Below are 20,717 nucleotides of genomic sequence, written 5' to 3' on the forward strand. Positions count from 1 at the left end.
CCGTTGTGCGCCTGCATGTGACGGTAGAATCCGCTAGAGGTCGCTGTTGCTATGTGTTTCACAGCCTAGGCCTCTATTTCCATTTCTTTTCGTTCAACTTTTAGTCATATTCAAGTTATTTCTGTGACCATTGTTTTTTTTCTTTGAAAGAGTGGTACCAAAAATTTTATCCAGATTTGGAAATAATTGTACACATACAAACCTGATATTAAATATGTAGACTTTGTTTTATTAAAGAAAAAAGGCTACATTGTGAACACAACGGCAAGGTACACTGAAGGAGGCACTGAGGAATAACAGTATATCATTTGTCCATCATACAGTACACATTCTGTAATTCAAATACGGGTCCAAAAAAAATGATCTCCTCACAAAATCTACGTTATATATTTCAAAACTGTGACCCTGACATATTAAGGGATAACGTAAATGTCAACTAGTGATGAACGACATTAGCATATTGCATAATTTGCACGCCTGCCAAAATCACTAAGCATGAAAACTATTCCCTTCATCCAAATGGTCTCCATTTAATACACTGGCAGTCAAACCAAAAACTTGGTTTGAGCACATGGTGAACATATGTTGAACTATTTATTTAAATATCTCTTACAAATATCCTGCTTATGAATACAACATTTTATTTCAGATGATGACATACTTCATTGCTGGCTCTCAAATGACAAATCCTTTTTTTTAAGCAACACAGCACGCTCCCTTCATTCTCACAATCTCCGCATAACATCGCAGCGCTTTTAAAAATAGACAACTCAATACAATAAAAAATAGAAATGTAAATGCTTTCTTTTATATGCGTCTTTCGTTTTCTGTAAGTCAGGAAGTCAGCCCGGTTGCATTCTAGTCAGGTACATGACAAAAATAATGCATTTATCAATTGAATATTATTTGGAATTACATGAGATGGGATGTACGAGTCATAGATGCATTCATATATACTTTTATATGTCCATTCTGTTTTGTGTTTAGATGGCAGGTGCCGATCGATCATTGGTGAGAGTCGGTCTCAGCTTGACAGTAGCGAAGGGATTTCCTCCTCTGCGGCAAAAAAATAAATAAAAATAGAAATTATCGTGAGGTGTTTTGCTTGTTAATATTAGCAGCAACATTTTTGGATTGGAAGTAGTTGTGCGACATCACTCACCCTAGAAAAGGAACCTTTGCATTACCATTTTGTAACGAAACCTACAAAAGACAAAAAACTTAAGACACAATCCCTCCTAAATCCACACAAATTACTCCAGAAGTGGAGGCAGTGTTACCAAACTGGTCGGATTAGATTACACAACAATTGATGTGCAAATGTCAAAGCTCCCCGTTTGGAATCTAGCTAACCTAGAAACACCCAGTTGCTCCTCTTTTTCTCTTGTTTGAGCAAGATGATCATTTTCTGATGAGCAGAAGTTTTTTTTTTTTTTATCACATTAAACTTATTCAAAAACCAATCAAAGATTAAAAAGTGCCCGTTAGCCCTGCGCTAATAATAACAAGGTCCGACTTTGGTCTGACAGCCTCATAAACAAGATTTGAAAAGAGCATTTAGCTTTTTGACCTTTTCTTCAACACTGCACATTAAAAAATATATATCATAAAAAAAAAGTCGTAAAAGAAAATTAAGATCAATGGCATGTGGCTTGGAGACAGTGAAACCCTGAGGCAGCAGGAATAGAGAGGACATTGAGTACAGGAACAGGGACAAGAAAATGGAGGAGGGACGTGCCTGGACATGTATGCTGGTTGCTTGGATAAATTCTCGCTTTATCGTCAGACATATCGTCACCTTCTTGGCTTTTTATTTCCGTCTCTGTAATTAGTTACCGATTTGTACTCAAAACACATTTTTGTTTTAATATAGGACATTCTTATCAATCATAGATAAATATTGTGACGTGTAATATGACCGGCTGGAAGGATTTTTTTAGCCGTGCCTCATTCAAGGGCGTGGTTGATAAGAAACAATTAGTCAGAGTTGAAAACGTGCGTGTGGGCGTGATCATGAACTGCAATAAAGTAATTAAATGATCACTTCAGGAAATATTTCACATTGGGTCACCCACCTTCTCGAAAATGATAAGCAGGAATAGAATTCACATGTTCAGATAATTCAACTGACCGTATTCTGTGGCGATTGCGTTGACGGGATCGTCGTGCGTGATGGGAAATCATCCGAGTAGTCCGCCGGCGGTAGCAACAGCGACTCGAAATCATCCGGCTCGGGTAAACTGCTGATGCTCAGACTTTGCAGCGGTGACTCCAAATTGCTGCTGTGTAACATGCGACATTTAGACACATTAGCACAATTACGTTTTTATATTTACCACACAATGTACGTCTATTTACCTATTTGATATAATAGACTCCGAATAAGGTCTGCAGTAGGATGTTGGGAACCAACCACGCCTAATAAACAAAAACACAAGTGAACCACAATATTAGGCACACTACTTTCCATATGTTAATTAATGCATTGAAATGTATTCGCATGCAAAACAGCTTGTGGGATTTTCCTCTTATGGATCTGTGGGAATTTAGGCAGTCGTCGCTCAGGTTCTTTCACGTCAAATTCAACGAGGCATGATTTTTTTTTTTTTTGCCATGTGCACTGGGACTCAGCCAAGCATAGAAAAATGTTCCCATGACGGCAACTCCAGTATTTGTAGCACATACTGGTGTTGACTTTTTTTTTTTTTTGCACGTTGCAAACAGCTAGGCAAGTTACAGCTAGTCACCAGAAGAGGTATGCTAGCACAAACATACCTGACATAGTCTTGTGTTCCTACAGGCCGTAATAACACAACAAAATATAGAGACAAAGCACAAAGTTGCCACTGTGGAAAAATGTGACAGTTTGGCGGCACAATTGTTGGTATGAGCGCCGAAGTTGACAATGGCTGAGGGCGAAAAAGGACAACAAGACATTCACTAGCATGAAGGAGAATGTGCTTGTTTACAAAGATGGAACAGGTTATGTCACACTTAAAAGGTCACGGAAAAATAACTTGTGTAACAGCCTACAAAAACATTTTTGAAATGTCCAGAAAAAATGATATACTTACTGGCCAGTCTTTTCCATCTCGCCATAAAGCCAGCCGTCCTTTTCTTCCTTAATAAGTATAATGACGTCGCCCTCGTCAAAGCTGAGGAGGGTGTCGTTGTTTCCCGCCGAATGAGGAAAGATAGTCTTGACCCGAGGCTTTTTCCTCATGATGGGACCCGAAATCTGGGAGGTCGACCGGGATGGACTATCATCGCTGAGGATGCCCTGGTCTGGAAAAAAAAAAGACTCATTAAAATATGTACTGTAAAAAAGGGTTGAGGTCAGGCAGGGGCGGTGCTAGATTGTTATGCTTGGGGGGGCTGGGGGGTCAAAAGAAAGCAAAAAAGAAATTTCCGAACCAAAATAATTCTTCAAAAAATGCTGATAAACATTCAATATGTGTTTTTGATGGAGAATGAGAACAAAAGTTGAAATAAATCCAGAAAAAATATATTGTTAGAAATAGTTGATAATAATTAGTATCTGTACCTGAGTGATTCTCGAAAGAGGAAGTGATTGAAGATCTGGGCTCAGGGTTGAACATGTTTGCGAGTGGACTAGTGAGCGCTTTCAGTGGGGGCGCAGGGGGCGGCACCATTGACTCGACGCTGTTCTAAGGGGACAAAAGACAATCAAAATCTCATGAAAAAGACATTTTCAACTGATAACCATGCATGGGACAAAGTCCATGTTGAGTTATTGATGTCAAACATGATTATTATCTTATCTGCGTAGCAACACGAGAAGTGGCTCAAATGTTTACTAGGCTTTATCAGAGGGAAACAAAAGCCGGAAACTTCATGGTTGATAATCAACTCAAATCCACGCTTCACAAACATCTGACGCATCAGATGGTGCCGCCATTACGAGATAATGACACTTAAGCCACACAAAGTCATTGATGGTGAGATGTTATGTCGATTTCGATCAATTGTGACATCCAACAGATATGAATAAATTAATTTAATGAATAAAGAAAAAATACCCTGTAGCGGTTGGCAAGCAGAGATTGCTCTTGATTGATGTAAAGTCCGTCTATCATGTGCTTGACGGTGTCCGGCACCTTGCTGACGTTGCAGCATATCTCCTGCCAGCCGGGGATCTTCTCGCTCAGCATCACTTTTGCCTGAAGGCACAGATTGAACGCTTTTATGTAAAACCCAGGGGCTGGCTGGGTGGGATTATTTATGAATCCGTTCTTACTTTATCGTGGAAGTTGCTAATGTGATAAGAGAACATGCAGTGTTTGTCAGCCAGGAAACAGAAGCGTCGTTTTTCTTCCAGCAGAGCCTCTCTGCAGCCGTCGGCGATGAACTTTTGCATGTCCATCTGGCGCGAGGAGATGGTTTCCATGTACTGGGGGCACAAAATAAATTGCAAGGTCAGAAAAGGCATGGCAAAGACATGGGTGGCCAAAGTTTTGAAATGATCCTCCTGGTTAAAGTGTACAGATGGAAGACAATCCCTGAAAACATCAAAACACATCTCACCCTTATATTTTCCCCCTTCCTCACAAATCTTGCAGAGGTTGTCATGGTAACAATAAAAGCAATCTATTCCTCAGACCTCTAATTTCACTCCCTACAATAACCAGGCCTCACTTCACTCTTGCTAGAAATCCACTTGAGAGAAGGGAGGCTCACCGTTTCAGCTCAGTAGAGTCGCGTTGTCATGGTAACGCAGCCATGAGTTGTCATGTCACAATTCTCACCTCTTCTGGCGCACTGAACCAAGTTTATATATAATATAATATAATATAATATAATATAATATAATATAATATAATATAATATAATATATAATATATAATATAATATAATATAATATAATATAATACAACATAATATAACATAACATAACATAGCATAACATAACATAAACACAACCTAACACAACATAATATAATTTTCTAACACTAGTTCCGGAACTTTTGTGACACACCTCATGCGAGCGGCTGACAGTTCCTGACAAGACAATAGACAAATTCCCGTCTTGTAGTATTTTAAAGCCCACTTCAGCTAAGGTATTTGGGTTCATAAGATGATTGTGAGCGTCGTGTCATTTGTTTCTAGACGAGCTAGATTCCAGAAAGTCAGCTCCGAGTTTGGATAGTAGTTGTTTCATGCTCACCTCGTTCTCCTTCATCTCGTACTTTGACCCGTTCTTGCCTTGGCTTTTTCTCCTCAGCTTCTTCAAGTCAGTCTGCGAGCGGTCCAAGGAGTCTTGCTTGGACTTGTGTTCTGACTGGTAGCGCTTAAATGTAGCCTGAGCAAGGGGGGGGGAGCACTTTATATGTATATATACTTTAACTCTAAATAAAATAAACATGGACTTGCTTACATTCATATACTTCACATCCATTTCCGTCTTCTTTTCCAACTCCGGAGAGAACAATCTAGGTGGAATCTCTTGAACTGCAATAAAAGCGACAAAAATAAAACCTTATCGAAAACATCTGCCTCACGTGGCGGTATTATGACAAAAGGTCGTCATAATGGACTCACCGGTTAAACATTTCCTAATGTTATCTCTCTTTGCTACTTACATTTTGCTCCAGTTCAAAATGGACCTTTCTGTGGACATCTGCAATGTCCATCAGAACCATACCTAGAAAGAAATGGTACTTGTCAATCATTGTCAGAACAATCTGTATGGTTCTGGCATTGGACCGGGAGCAGATATAGAACTGTCTCCATTCAGAGTCAGGCTGCAGCACCGTACAATAGCAGTGAGTCAACACCGACAATTGTAAATAAGCAGGAGTGCTCCATCCATAACAATGGGGTGAAATCTAGACCGCTGGTTTACTGCCGGACGGTGATCCAGAGTAAACCTTTGCGTGGTTTCTAGGATCATATACGGTGGGTGGACATATGTAGCAATGAGTTAGCTAACATGACCAGAATTTTCTACGGGTTCAACAAAGTATGACATTTGACCTGACACCCCCCCCCCCCAATGCTATTTCCAACGTCCAGCTACAACAACATTGCCCTCTGAAGGTCAGCAGAAAGTACGAGTAAATGCTGCCTTTGTGCTTCCCGTACGACTGTTTGGACAAGCCACGTAACAGATCGCTGCGGCACGGGTCGCGAGATTAGTTGAGGAGTAGGCGGGGCCAAAGAGGCCAGCGTGCACCTGCAGGCTTTTAATAAGGTGTGAAAACTTGCTGAGGTTGCGGTGTGTTACTTGCAACAAAATACGTTCCACAGATACTCATTAGCCCAAAAGTGGGAGATCTCATAAAATATAATGACATCCAATATTGGACCTGCATCAAAAAATTTTGCTTTGTGCAGCAGCATGCTTTATGAATACAGCTCCAGTTCACCTTGCTGGAGAACTGCAATACATCATAGCATTTAATATTGTGGACATAAGGATTAGGAGCCATATTGTAGAACATTAGAAATGTCACTCTTGATAACATAACATAACATAACATAACATAACATAACATAACATATATTTCGGGGGATCCTAATTGTTGCAACAAATTTTTAACAAGGTGTGAAAACAATTCTGGACAGGATTGTGAATAGTCAACCTAGCCACCTACGACATTCTTATCACATGACATCATGCTCAAACGAATCAACCATTACCTATTTGGCATCCATTAATTGTGCAATATGAGTCAATGTTAGTGGCTTTATTTAGTTTGTTACCCTTGGCAGTCCTTTTGGTCATTCCGCCAAGTACAGAACACATATCAATGTGTTCTCTCTCGCAACTCTGCCTTCCAATGAAATGCATCACTGAGCTTGCCCGCACAAGCATTGTGTGACCACATCGTCTGTGCGTCACGCTCCAAAGGTTTTTTCGCCATCGTACGTGGAAGGGCAGTCCCGGAGACAGGTTGCCTCAGACGTGTTACGCCCAATGTGTTGTAAGAGTGATAAAAATTTAAAAAAATCGTGAAAACCATATTGACTCAGAGCACAACGAGAAGCTTGTGAGCTCACCTTTGTCATCTTTCTGTCGGCTATCGCACACTCGATGCAAGATCATATGAGGGAGACTGTGAAAATTATTATTAACAATTAAAAATAAGTCTTCCTGGGCACTCTTTGTGTCTTAAAAAAAACTCCTCAACTCACTTTCCATGGCAGTAAACCACATTTTTCCCCCGAATAAAACTCTTTCAGTCATGTCAACATAGTTCGTTCACACCAAGATGCCACAAGATGGCGCCAAAGTCATACTTTTATTGCTTTAACACAAACACAGCAAATAGTTGAGTTTTAAATTAAATTATAAAACCCAGGATCTTAGACATGCTAACTAAAAGACGTGGGCGGTTCAATCCAAAAAAAAAAAGATCAATTCGGCTCCACTGTGAGTCTCCCACAAACAGTTGGCGGATTAGGGTGAGTCAAACTAGGGAGTAAGCAAGGATCAGCAGTGAGAAGACATTCTTCTGTGCTCGTGTTTATTCAGCATGTTTGCCGTATGACGCCGGCAGCAGGCTGCAGGAGAATTCACACTCTCTCGATAAATAGTCCCCGCAGTCGGGAGTGACATCGCTCTGGGACGGTCGTTCTGATTGAAGAACTTAAGTGTCATCAAATCTTCAAGCGTCGGATATTAAATACACCCACTAGATGCAACTTTATGACCCGCAAGCAGTGTGAAAAATACTTCCCGCCAGCTCTGATGAAATGAATCTATTTTAGTCTAAAGCTAATTGTGGTTGTTTCAAAACAGGCGAAGGAGACTAACAATGTCATTTAATTATTCACATTGCTTCAAATTAATTGACGCGTTCACTTATTTTGTGTCTAATTAGAGCCGAGCGGTAAGTCGATGGAGCATAACAAAATGTATTATGATCCCTTTGAAAATTAAGAGCGGCTTAGCATTCTAGCACTTATACTGTAATGGAAGATAAGTCAGGTGATGGATGAAAACACGTGCTGTCAGAATGTTATTTTGATGTATTTCTCCAGCCAACTCAATTTTCCTGATTAGCGTGACTTACCAAGTTCCCTGGAAATTGGAGACATGGTAGCGTTTTCTCCAATTTTTGTGACGGCATCAAAGTAGGCCTTTCCTGCGAGGGTCATGGCTATGTGGGAAGATCACAAACTCAATTTGTGAGCAGAACTAAGCCAAGAAGTTCAAACATGCTAACTATTTTAAATAGTTGTCAACAAAACAATCAGGTGTGTTCTTACCTGTCACTGATTTCTCATAGCTCTTTCCTAGGTTGACCAGGTTCCTCAAGCTGGGGTTGTACTGGTCCATCACATTCTGGGAGAAATGTTCAGAACTGGAGTCAGAACTGTGATTTGCACGTGCTCAATTTCATGTTTCGATAAAAGAGGCTCTTTAAATGCAGCAGCAATAAAAGCTTCAATCTTTAACTTGACCTTGTGTGCATTCCTTACGCTTTCTTAGAGGAGCAAAGTCCTGCACAAAAGTGACCCCCCACCCACTCTATTGAAATGCCTGAGCAGTCCAGGGTTGGTCACCTCCCCGTCTTGCTCTCCTGGCACACCCCGAAAGTAACAATGAGGAGACAGGCGTGACTGTTAGAAACGTGCTGCAGAGTGAAGTTAAGAGAGCTTAAAAAAAAAAAAGGAAACAGGTTCCTTTCTCTCCTCCCTCCCAACCCATTTCGCTGAAACTAAGGCATGTCTGCCATCACAGACACATAAAAAATTCCGTTTTAGTATATTGAATTCATTCAAACTTCAAAATGGCCCTTGTATCTTATTTTTCTGCATGCCATGTATGTCCACTACTGGATTAGATTGAAATAGAAGCCAAATTAAAGTAATCACTGTTCTCAATTGTGCATAATCTACAGCAGGAGCAAACAAACAGTGATTGGCACACTTTCAAACAATCTGATGCACCAGAGTGTGACATTCTAGAACGGGCTTGTTGTTGAAAGCTTAATATTGCAGCGCTTCAGTCGAAATTGTTTTCAAACAACATGAAAACAATGGTTCGTCATATACGCGACGAGGGGGAATGAAAGCCCCGAAAAATATTCATGTTGTCTGCTTTGATGGAATTTAGAAGCCACAGCAAACTTTACGGGAAAAAACAAGTTTCCTATTTTAAATCATACAAACTATAATAACGTCGTTTATTATAAGCAAATATTTGCTAGACTCACTTTATAGGTTAGCTCGGTGAGCTTGCTCACGTCTTGCGGGGTCCCGGACATGTTGGTGCGTGGCTTCTCCCCCCCCAAAAAATAAAAATAAAATAAAAATAATGATAGATAATATTATAATCCAGTCGCTACCGTCGGTCCCACAGCAGGAGAATTACTCCGGGGCATGCCATGCACCTCTGGCGCAATGCACGCGTGCATAAAGCAAACCGGCTTGTTGTTGCACACTCCCTCACTCGCTGGGACGCTGTCAGATTTTACTCAGAGGGTGGGACTTTGACGTCACAAGGGTTGACTCAGCTGCTGAGTTAAAAGAAAAAGAAAAAGCATAATGGGACCTTCATATACGAGTTTAATTCGTTTTGCGGCCATGCTTGTAACACAATTATGTCCCCCTCTATAATATAATATATATCATATCATATAATATCATATAATATCATATAATATAGAATAAATACCGCTGACTTTCTTAAGAGCCATGGCTCTCTGCGGGGCATAAATACACGTACGTACACGAAAAAGAACATGTGGAATTGCTGGTGGAAGCATGTTTTGCATTGTACTGTCGCCCTCTCGTGGTTAAAATCTGAATCATGTGCTTAAACCATTATAATGTAATACAATATAATGAAATAAAGTAAAATAAATTAAAAGAACTAAATTATAAAAGAAATAATTATATATTCATATATACATATATATTCATCTATACATATATACATTATATATTATATTATATTATATGATATACATTATATATTATTTTACTATATTATATTTTATTATATTATTATTTAATTTTTTCATTTTATATTTTTATATTATTTTATAATTATATTAGTTATTTTAATTTATTTTACTTTATTTCATTATGTTGTATTACATTACATATAATGGTTTAAATGTGCTTCATACTTTAACCACGAGAGGGCGACAGTACAATGCAAAACGTGCTTCCATCATTAATTCCACGTTTTTTTTTCAGTTTTTTCAGCATGGCTCTTAAGAGTGCTGAGAAGAATGATAAAATAAAATAAAATAAAATAAAATAAAATAAAATAAAATAAAATAAAATAAAATAAAATAAAATAAAATAAAATAAAATAAAATAAAATAAAATTAAATTAAATTAAATTAAATTAAATTAAATTAAATTAAATTAAATTCTTTGAATTCATTCAAATATAAATATAAACTCTTTCACTTACCAAATGGATGAAAGCGAAGTTTTATGGGGTGGTTTGAGCCAATGGTCAGCATCCATCGCAATGAAAAGAAGACCAGGCTCAAAAGTAGGTTGTTGTTCTTTCAGGGGCACATGACTTAATTTCATGGTGGCAATTTCAAGCCTTCATCGACATGATGGGAATCTGAGAGGAGCTCACAAGTCCTCTGCACACATTGCTTCCTTTTCATCCTCTGGATTTTCCTGTTTATTTAGGTCCTCGAGGGGACCAGCAGAGCAAATACATGGACAGGTATGCTTTTATTCAAAAAGTTTTTATCTTTTGAACACTTCATTAACTTGATTATACATTTACAGAACACTAGTGTTGCTTTTCATCCTGGTTTCCCCGGGTGTGGCAGAGCCTGACGTTCCTCTGACAAATTTAGGTAGTCCAACATGATTTTCTACTTCTTTGCATGCAGCAATGACATGTCACCTTTCTTGAATCAGAAACTATCGCCGGGAAGTTGGTTTTCTACCAAACGGATGGCAACGCCACCTATCTGAGAGACACAGGAGAGCTGGCTTCAGACATCCCCACCGAGACCATGTTCCAACTTTCTGATCCCCAGCAGAATTTCAGCACGGCAAACTTCAGCTACACGTGGGATTTAGGAAATGGGTATGAGGATTGCCAATTTAAATGTTGAGAATTGTTTGTGCTGATCATTTTGTTTCCGGAAATGCAGACAGGTAATCCAAGGGATCGAGCCTGTTGTCCGCTACCATTACGCCTTGTCTGGAAACTACACACTCCGGTTGAAAATCGGAGTCAATATAACTGAATACACACCTCCATTAACTGGAATATACTCCAAGGATATTCAAGTGCTTGGTTTGTAGTGGGATGTCTGTTGGTAGATTCCAAATATCATTGTTTTGAGTAACAAGTGTGAAAATTGATTTACAGATGCCGTTAAAAGCATCAAGTTGACAGGGCCTTTCGATTATGAGGTGTCTCAAACAACCGGGCTGGCTTTTCACGTGGACGGCAGGTAAAAGGTTACATTTTGTTTTCTATTTTTGATTTGAAGCTGAGGTCATTGCGTCATTCAGCCCCCCCATGTGGGTGTGTTGGCGCTTTGTGGCCAACTGCGTACCCGACGCGACGGGGGGCTGCACGCTGACCATGTTGTACGGGAACACCTTGTGGCTCAACCACACCTTCACCACGGCCGGGGTTCACTGCTTGGACATCAGCGTTCGAAATGACATCAGCAAGCTACAGACCTCCTTCAATCTCTTTGTCAGGAAAAACAGTAAGTGGAATCTAAAATGCTAATTATTATTTTATTTTATTTATTTTATTTTATATTATGTTATGTTAGTTATGTTATGTTATGTTATGTTATGTTATGTTATGTTATGTTATGTTGTATTGTATTATATTATATTATATTATATTTTGTTATATTATATTTTGTTATATTATGTTATATTATTATTTTCTGTATCAGTTTATCTTCTATTGAAACAGTCACAGGGAAGCCGGATTAGATTTGAGACGTCTCACGAGGCGCATAAAATTTTCAATGTGCTGTTCAGCGTTAGTTCCACAGGTGACAAGAGGCCAGTCGAATCTAAGAAATGCGCTAACTTAGCTGCGCTTAATTGATTTGCTCTTGTTGCCATGCTACGATTATGCCCAAGCCTAGCATAACATTCTTTGTGGGAATATATTTGAGTCCAACTCGAAAGTAGTCTCACAATTGTCCACAATTTGTATTTCAGACAACACCAACATACTCTTCATCTTGTCTTCGGTTGCTATTTTTGTGGCAACCTTCACTTTCATCACAGTCATCGCCTGCCATCCTCGATATCAAAACAAAGCTCAGGTACAGTCTTGCTGGCCATTCTGCCACTTTTCTCATATTAAATAACCTTCAGTGTGATATAAAGTCTAAATTTTAGAGCAGTCATTATCCGGATTGAGTCATTTTTAAAAGTTTGGATCCGGATTTGTCTAATCCGATCCAAGGTGCTTTGATCAAGTAAAACGGATTACCGGAACGTGATCTTGGATAACCAAAAAAAAAATAAAAAATCTGGATAATTTTGACCTAGATTGTAACCAAACCATTCAGAAATAAAGGAAGGAGTGAGAGTTGACACACTTTTTTTCTTTCAATTCTTTTGCAGATGGCAACACCCAGCAACGCTTTATTTTTGAAGGGTCACGCTGGTGGCCAAATTGTTTTAAATCTGTTTCCTGCTCAGCGAGAAGAGAGACAACCGCTGTGGGTACAGGATTACACACCCTATTACTCTTAACCAATCATATTTATGAGTCCTTTTATGTGACTGCCGGAGATTTGGTATGTTATGAAAAAAAAAAAAAAGCAGTGTACATTGTTGAACTGGAGCAATTGTATTCCTGCCATGCTGTTTGAATGAATCATTTAGTTAGTTTGTTCACCAGGCTCGTAGGTCAGGAAGTACCTTTGTATTGCATCTTGTGAGGACGATCAATTAGTGACCCACAGCGCTGTAGCAAAACCCATCATGAATTATTAACGTTCATAAAGGTCATTTTATAGCACCCACTGTTCGTTTAGGCTCAATGGGAAGTACAGTGCATGTTTTTTTTATTTTTTTTATGTGTGCTTTCTTTTTGTGAATTACTTTACAGAAAAAAAAATATTTCTAGAAGTATTGCTTGATTTTTTTTTTTTTTTTACAAAATAAATACAGTGGACCTGGTTAAAAAAATAAATAAAAGGCTATTAATAATAAAGTGACGATGTCACTTGAGGACTTTTCCCCAGCTGTGATGAAAAACGGCGGAGTTAGTCAAGCGTCTTTCTAATGACAGTTTGTCCTTGTTCATTAATAATACTGACATTCCTAATGAATGTGTCCTGACACAGACACAGTTAGGGAGCTTGCGGTTGCTATGGTGATCTTCAACTTTGACCTCATCTTATCTTCATTTATTTTTTTTTTATTAGATCAATATTGGACAATATTGTAATGTAACATTTGATTTCTCTTATGTGTAAATGCTAAAACGTGTCACTGTTGACCTTTAGCTCGGTTAAGCGTTGCTAATGCCGCCCACGCTACCTGCTGTTGTCCTGAAGCCAAGCCAGCTCAGTCAAAATATCCCGCTCGGCTTACGCTATATGCTACTTATGTCACACCCACGTCCTTTATTGTACCTGACAGTTCCCACTAACTAATTCCGGTTTAATGTATCAGCACTGATACAAAAAAAAAAAGCTCAAACATTCATTTAGGCATGACCTCTTTTTATTTAATGGCATTTTCAGACATATAAAACAACTTTTTTTTTGGCACTTCAATCCCTATCAAGGCCACGCGAATATAAACACAAAAGCATTGCAGCACATTGTAAACCACTATACATACCACAAATTACAAAGTAGACATTCACAGTTAGAACAGTGCCAACAATGATGAATAAAATCCGCTGTAACTATACACAATAAAATAAATAAAAAAGTGTTTACAATCAAATCATGCCACCAATACAAAACACCATTCAACAGGTTTTTGTTCATATGGACAAGGCAAGGAGAGGAAAAAAAAAAAGCACGGTGATGAATCAAGGATACAACATGTGATTGATTTTGGCTCCAAGCCGATTTTCCCGTTAAGCAACAGACATAACATGAGCCAGACCTTGGAGTTAATCTTCTCTCCTACTTTCTCCCCAACGGCACGCAACAGCAGCTCACATGTGAACGCCATTCCGGGTCTTCTGCGTCTGGGATGCATCACCTCAAAGTCTCTCAAGGTGGCAAAGTTATAATAGGGAGACGGTAAATTTGACACCAGGCAGTAAAAAAATAGAACAGAGAAAACCTAATTTACACATTCAGCGCTATGTGGATCACTTATAATGTTTTTTTTCGCAACTGTCTGACAGTAATCATAAAAGATGTGATGAAATAGCAGCTAATTAGCAAAACAAGGCAGATGCTAAGTGCTTAGGTGAGTAAGGCAGACTCTCCAAGAACACATATCCAGGGCCTCATTGAAGGCTCCCTCCTATACCAAACAACCTCCACATTGCTCGCCAGCCACGAGATCACGTTACCCGGCAAGTACGACGTACAGTTGGCCATTGATTGGATTTCGGCTGGCTTCAGAACCCGGTCCCAGATATTGACTTGACTCAGTTCTCCCACGAAGGCCTGACCGGCATCAAAGCGGCCACCTACGACATCCTGGGAACGACAGGATCATCTTTGTAGATCATGACACATTATGACAAATTTGATAGTCGTACCTGCTCTTGACCCAGGATGATAACCCCTCCTGGTTTAATAGGGTGCCATGCTGCCAGGTTATCTCCTGCTCCTTGCTTCTCTCCATCTTGATAAGCTTCCCACTGACCATCCCTGGTGGTCCAGGAGATGCAAATATGGTGCCACTTCCCGTCACGAACTTCCAAGGGCAGCTTTGCAACCTTCACGGTCCAACTTTGTTAGATAATGACAGTTATTCAAAAAGTGCTGATGACTCACCTTGTCATTGATTAGCAACTCAATCGGGTTATTTCCCCATTCGATCAATACGATCTCATTGGCTTGTCCAGGCACGCCGTAGGAGAAGGGGGTTCCGATACCCGGAGTGGCGCTGGACTTGATCCACATGCAGAGTGTGAATGCGTACATCTCCGGGAGACTCTTGATGATGCGGCCATATAAGTAGTTTGTACGCTGCGGCAGGGAGATCTTGAACTGCTCGGGGGTTTTGAAATCTTCACCTCCTGTCCATTTTTTTTTTTTCAATATACATTTTATGAGAAAAAAAAAAATCCATCACATTTACCCGGGGTCACATTACCTTTCTCCAACTCACTTATCCTCTCCACCAGCGCGTTGAGCGTACTTTCCGTCTTGAGTCGGTACGCTGCGGTAGCGTTGGACAACATGCTCTTCTCCTCCTCCAGGTTGCTGACTTTCCTCAGGAGCTGTTTTTCCAGCTCGATCAGGCGACGCTGCAGTAAATCACGCAGCTCGCTGGGGAACGAGGCGCCGGATATGTTGGCCCGCATTTGCTGTTGCTAAAGATGGATGAGCAAGAAGTGCGCACAGGTGACCACGGACGGGTAGCAGCTTTTACGCACGTTAAAAACCGAACTTACCTCCAGGTTCTCCAGCCGGTCCTTGAGCCCCTGCATTGTTCTCCCGAGATTCTCCACAGTGTCATTTGGATCTCTGGGGACGTCTCCCATTGTGTTTTGCTTCACTTTTCCCCATTGAGCTCCCTTCTCGTACTTTCTATCATCAGTCGTTGATGCGCAGAGGGACAGCTTGGTTGTTAGCTCGTTGATTGTGCCGATTTGCTTGGAAAGTGTTTCTTTCTGCTGCAGAATTGTCTCTCGAAGCTGCATGACCGTGTTGCGGAGCTCCTCTTCCTGCCCACCGGCGTTGATTTCGGGTAATAAGGTCACCGGGCAGCTTGTGTCACCGACGAGGGGCACTGCTCGGCAAATGTAGCGCTTACCGTCGTCCGGTTGGCCGCCCGCGAGCTGCCGGTAGCCTAGCGCACAAAACATTACAAAACCGTAAAAAAGTGAAAACATACCTGCTGAGGATGCCTTCAGGTACGAGTAATAATATAAAGAAACTCTTTATGAAGCCATTCGGTCTGTGCGTAACTAGTTGCAATTTACGCACGGAAGTTGTATTTTTACAAAATGACTAAATTGATACATCGAACAGCGCAAACTAGAGTGAAAATCCGTTCAAGGCTGAGTTGTCTGTTCAAACCCGGTTAATGGGGCTCGTTTGCGGGATTATTCCTGGCGCAAACGACGCGGAGTGCGGGGTACTGATCGGACAGCTCCTCTTTAGGGAAAGAGGATTACCAAAAAAAGGTGTCTACAGAACGCCTGGGATTGGCTGTAGTAGGCTGACGTCAGCAGCCAGCTGGGTGACACATTTATTTATCTGTTGGAGCACTTCATTAAGCAATGACGAGGCGCCTATTGGAAAACAAGGGAGGAGGGATACACAATAACCTTGTTTAATTCATTCATTTAAATCAAGATTTTTTTATCAGCCGTTTTTCTTTCTGTCCATATAAATTAAATATGTGAATAATTTCTCATAGGCATATCAAGAATGACGATGCAATACGTAAACAATTAGCAGCAGCTAACTTCCTGGTCGTGAAAGGTCAATAAATCCCGGTGAGCAGACTGGAGACATACTGCTGAGCATTGAACTTGGCCTCCAAACGAAACAGCACAACCACAGTGAAAACAGTATATTGAAACATAAATTAATATACAGTAGCAGAACAGGAACAATCCAAAGTCCAAAGGCTCGATCCTGGCCTCTGAGTCTCCGTTTAGCCCTCGAGGCACCCGGCAGGTGCTTACAGGGCTGGAGGAGCTCGGAGAGGTAAGCTAGGGAGCAGTTTATTATGCAGACCATGAAAGAAGAACACGGCTTTAGATGCATGAATAGGTTTTCAGAGTATTGTCAGTCTACGGGAGAGTGCACTTCTCGCTACGTGTGATCCAGCTGCACTGAGAGGTCGTCAACAGGCATGAGAAAACACATCTAATGGACACATGAGTGGTCTTTTATAGATGGGGAGCTGCTGTTTTTTTTCTTTACCCCTTTATAAAAAAAAAAAAAAACCTTAATGAAACAAACAAGTCTTGCAATAAGCCTGTCACATATCTCTTCTAGCAGATAATTATTACCTGGGGAACACTGTGTGAAAGAAAAGCAAGCATTATCATCAACATTATGTGACATTTGTTGAAAGGGATATTGTGTTCTGAAGCCTCTTGCTATTAGGTTAACTGATAGACAACTGCTAATTAAAGCCCACCAGCGACACAAGGGGGAGGGGGGGTTGATAGGCCGATGTATTTAATGATAAATCAACACTGCTATTACAAAGGCAATTTGATCATTTTCCCCATTAGCCTGGCCAAGAGAACACCACCAGAATCAATCATTGAAATAACACCAGAAAAGCAAGAACATGAGGTGTCCAGGTTTTAAAAGCGGATCGTTTCAAAGATGAACTGAATAGAAAAGATGACTTGCATTTGGATACTGAACAGCTTTTCATTGCTGGTTATTAAACATTCACATTCATACCAATGGACAATGTGGAGCGTGGGTGTCAAACTCTTTTTTTTTGTTATCATTTGCTATATTATGACTGTGAATCTGAATATATCCCCCTATTAGCAACAGCAAGGTCAATTCCATTTTTTTTGTTGTATATTGAACACAATTGGGTTTCAGATCATGAGATGATATGAGACAAAAGTTAAGATTATTTCTTGTTATTTCTCTCTATACATCTTTTCAAAGTCCAATGTTGCATGAGTCAAGATGATTTTATTGAGTACTTTTATGTTTGTTCTGTGTAAGAGCTACCTTGAGTCAGTAAAGGCTTGGTAGCACGAAACCTTTAGTATACTGCCATCTTGTGGGAGAAAAATACCACGTTTTTTTAATATTGTACCATGATATTTACATAAAGGCTTTTAAAAATTGCGATGATGCAAATATGGATTGCGTATGGAGGACTTTTATGCTCACTCAGTCATTTACCTTACGCATTTGACCCCAGAAAATAATGCCGTATAAATAAGTTTCAAAGCTATAATAAATTGAATATGGTGGGGAAAATTTGTAGTGAACTATTTTGTGCACTCAATACTAGGAACAGCTCCGTAGTAGTTCCGTATTTAGAGCTTTATTAACATTAAAGGCGGAATAGGATTTCGCGCATACAGAATTAAGTCCTTTTGCGGCCACCATACAGTCGCGACAAAACCATCGAAAACGATGGTCTTATCCCACCCGCCTTTAGGACTATATCCTTCCATTTGCACTAGAATATCATATGTTATAGAATACCTCTAACATTGTTTGAAAAAACTGGATACAAATAATAAAAATGTATTGTTAAATCACAAATAAACTATAAATTTGTTGCCAATATATGTAAAATATCTGCATTCTGAACGTGATGTGCGGAGGGATATCATTCACATCCATGCTGCTCAGTGTGCTCAGAGGGGCAGCGCAGTGCTGTCTGCAGACTCGCTCTTTTTAAATCGGACAAGGTAAGATAATGTTTTCTCTGTTTTTGATAAACTTATGGGTAATTGTTTTTTCTTCTGCAACCAGTAGGGATTTTGGTTTTGGATGCTTGGGGTTCATATCTTTGTTGTAAAATATATATTTCTCCTAAACAGTTTAACAACGTCAAAGAGCTCTTTCTTCATCAAGCTAATTGGGGGCGAATGCTAATTTATGTTGCTCAATAAGTATTGCATTGTGATTGGAATAAAAAATACTTAAACGCCTACCCTGAAAGCACATTCGAATTTTGACGTGGGTATGGCAAGTATTTAATTCAAAAATTCTACTTGAGTGTGACAGAATTGTGCTAACCGGCGCGCGATGTGACGTCATCATTAAGCGCCTGTGTTTTGAATGCAAAATTGCTTACTGTTATTTCCGAAACTAATTGATTTCTTGAACTTTTTTGGTTTGGGGGAATCCTCACAGAAGACTAAAAAGGCTTTCATCTTTTTGGCGATGTTACAGGACCAGCGTGTTTAGATTTCTACCAGGTACTTTTAACCCCTCCTTTTCTTTTTTTTTCTTTCTGCAGGTCAACACAACATGAACAAAAACTGAGGTCCGTGCAGACTTTATAGTCTGTCACGTTCCCCTTCGGTGTCTCGCTGTCTGTTCCAACTTCCACTATGGCCTTTGGGCCAGCTCCCAGTCCCACCGTGGTGGACCAGACCACGCTGATGAAAAAGTACCTGCAGTTTGTGGCGGCGCTCACTGACACAAACACACGTACGTTCATTGGTCTTAGCAGTTAATATAATAGATGGGCACATAAAAGGCACGCATGTTTGGCATGGGCAATGATGAGAGCGATACGCTTTAGTCCAGTCAAAGGTACATGTATGTGAGAGTGCATGTTTGTCCAAACGTGCGTGTGCGAGAGAGAGAGAGAGAGTGTGTGTACCTTTTTTTTGACCAAACTGGCAATGAAAGTTAAACTGATAAGATCTGAGAGCCCCCTGCTAAACCTATGGGGAAGGAAGGAGTATGAAATTGTAGTTAACGAATTGGATTAATTGTTTCTTATCTTCCAGCTGATGAGACCAAGCTCAAGATGATGCAGGAAGTCAGTGAGAACTTTGAGGTGAGTTTGACACATGGCAGGCAATTATTATTTATTTTTTTTCCCCCTAAATACATTATATTGTTATGTTTTGTCATTTCAGAATGTGACCTCCTCGCCTCAGTACTCCACCTTCCTGGAGCACATCATCCCGCGCTTCCTCACCTTTCTTCAGGATGGAGAGGTGCAGTTTCTACAAGAAAAGCCAACACAGGTATGGACATTCCCGGAACACTGTGTGGCATTTTATTACGTGACACTGTTTTGTCGCTGTAGCAATTAAGGAAGCTGGTGCTGGAAATCATCCACCGCATTCCCACAAACGAACACCTTCGACCGCACACCAAGAACATCCTGTCCGTTATGTTTCGCTTCTTGGAAGTAAGGCTGCTTTTAAATTCTTTAGAAACTCTTTGCATCATGTGTCTTTAATCTAAAACAAATTGCATAACGCTTGCTCTTATTTTACATCAGCTTGAATATGAATTTTTTGTCACTTTTTTTCTGTTTTTAGATTGAAAGTGAGGAAAATGTGCTGATATGCCTTCGGATTATAATCGAGCTACACAAACAATTTCGTCCTCCAATCTCACAAGAGGTGAGTTTTATTTTTAGCACAATTTCTTAGATTTATTTCTGGGGGATTATTTAGTAGGCATCTGGTTTGTAACTTTGTAATAGTAAAATAATTGAAAAAAATTGTACTATTTTACAGTGAAAAAAAAAAAAAAATAGATCTTTTTTTTTTTTTAATATCTTTTTAGATTCATCACTTCTTGGACTTTGTGAAGCAGATTTACAAAGACCTCCCAAAAGTCGTCGTGAGTATTTGCTTGATTTAATTACACCCATTTATACAGCGCACCGCCATTTATTATGTTGCGCTGCATCCACTAGGCCCGGTACTTTGAGAATCCTCAGGTGATTGCTGAGAACACGGTGCCCTCCCCGGAAATGGTCGGGATGATCACCTCCGTGTTAGTGAAGACAGCGCCCGAGAGAGAAGACAGTGAAACGCGAACGGTAATCGCAACGCTCATTCCCGGTTGAGTAGTTCACAACTACCGCTTCCAAGCGCTAGATGGCAGCAGTGCTCCACATCGGCAGCCTTTTGTAATTTAGATATATGAATCCTCATGTCTGAAGCT

The 20,717-nt window shown here is 40.0% G+C and overlaps 4 protein-coding genes across 5 annotated transcripts in view; 2 read left to right on the forward strand and 2 right to left on the reverse strand.

Moving 5' to 3' along the window:
* Positions 1-216: 216 nt before the first annotated feature.
* baiap2l1a (BAR/IMD domain containing adaptor protein 2 like 1a) lies at positions 217-9,420 on the reverse strand. Its single transcript, XM_037277868.1, is given in 15 exon segments — positions 217-1,056; positions 1,163-1,203; positions 2,132-2,282; positions 2,359-2,418; positions 3,075-3,285; positions 3,545-3,668; positions 4,041-4,181; positions 4,259-4,411; positions 5,186-5,320; positions 5,396-5,446; positions 5,449-5,469; positions 5,601-5,662; positions 8,037-8,123; positions 8,233-8,308; positions 9,183-9,420. Coding segments are annotated over 15 exon segments (1,437 nt in total). The 5' UTR covers positions 9,234-9,420; the 3' UTR covers positions 217-983.
* Positions 9,421-10,494: 1,074 nt separating this feature from the next.
* On the forward strand, positions 10,495-12,755 carry tmem130 (transmembrane protein 130). The gene is made up of 8 exons (XM_037277949.1): positions 10,495-10,663; positions 10,729-10,799; positions 10,864-11,035; positions 11,103-11,248; positions 11,324-11,408; positions 11,470-11,672; positions 12,145-12,251; positions 12,556-12,755. The coding sequence occupies exons 1-8, from the start codon at positions 10,656-10,658 to the stop codon at positions 12,685-12,687; spliced, it is 924 nt and encodes a 307-aa protein (XP_037133844.1). The 5' UTR covers positions 10,495-10,655; the 3' UTR covers positions 12,688-12,755.
* Positions 12,756-13,647: 892 nt separating this feature from the next.
* On the reverse strand, positions 13,648-16,235 carry nptx2b (neuronal pentraxin IIb). Of its 2 annotated transcripts, none has more exons than XM_037277876.1 (5): positions 15,530-16,235; positions 15,244-15,448; positions 14,907-15,151; positions 14,669-14,848; positions 13,648-14,606 (listed from the first exon to the last, which is right to left on the reverse strand). In XM_037277876.1, exons 1-5 carry the CDS (start codon positions 15,968-15,970, stop codon positions 14,367-14,369), a joined length of 1,311 nt encoding a protein of 436 aa, XP_037133771.1. In that variant the 5' UTR covers positions 15,971-16,235; the 3' UTR covers positions 13,648-14,366. The 2 variants fall into 2 exon arrangements, with proteins under 2 accessions (XP_037133771.1, XP_037133769.1); XM_037277874.1 differs by having other exon boundaries at positions 15,229-15,448.
* A 2,169-nt stretch (positions 16,236-18,404) lies between these two features.
* LOC119138047 (transformation/transcription domain-associated protein) overlaps positions 18,405-20,717 on the forward strand; it is a 40,024-nt gene continuing 37,711 nt past the window's right edge. Inside the window, 8 exon segments of the mRNA XM_037277746.1 lie at positions 18,405-18,487; positions 19,042-19,235; positions 19,541-19,590; positions 19,673-19,783; positions 19,846-19,950; positions 20,084-20,167; positions 20,334-20,390; positions 20,467-20,592. Coding sequence (XP_037133641.1) covers positions 19,136-19,235; positions 19,541-19,590; positions 19,673-19,783; positions 19,846-19,950; positions 20,084-20,167; positions 20,334-20,390; positions 20,467-20,592 — 633 coding nt within the window. The 5' untranslated portion in view covers positions 18,405-18,487; positions 19,042-19,135.

Source organism: Syngnathus acus, chromosome 19, assembly GCF_901709675.1.
Source record: "Syngnathus acus chromosome 19, fSynAcu1.2, whole genome shotgun sequence".
Taxonomy (NCBI): domain Eukaryota; kingdom Metazoa; phylum Chordata; class Actinopteri; order Syngnathiformes; family Syngnathidae; genus Syngnathus; species Syngnathus acus.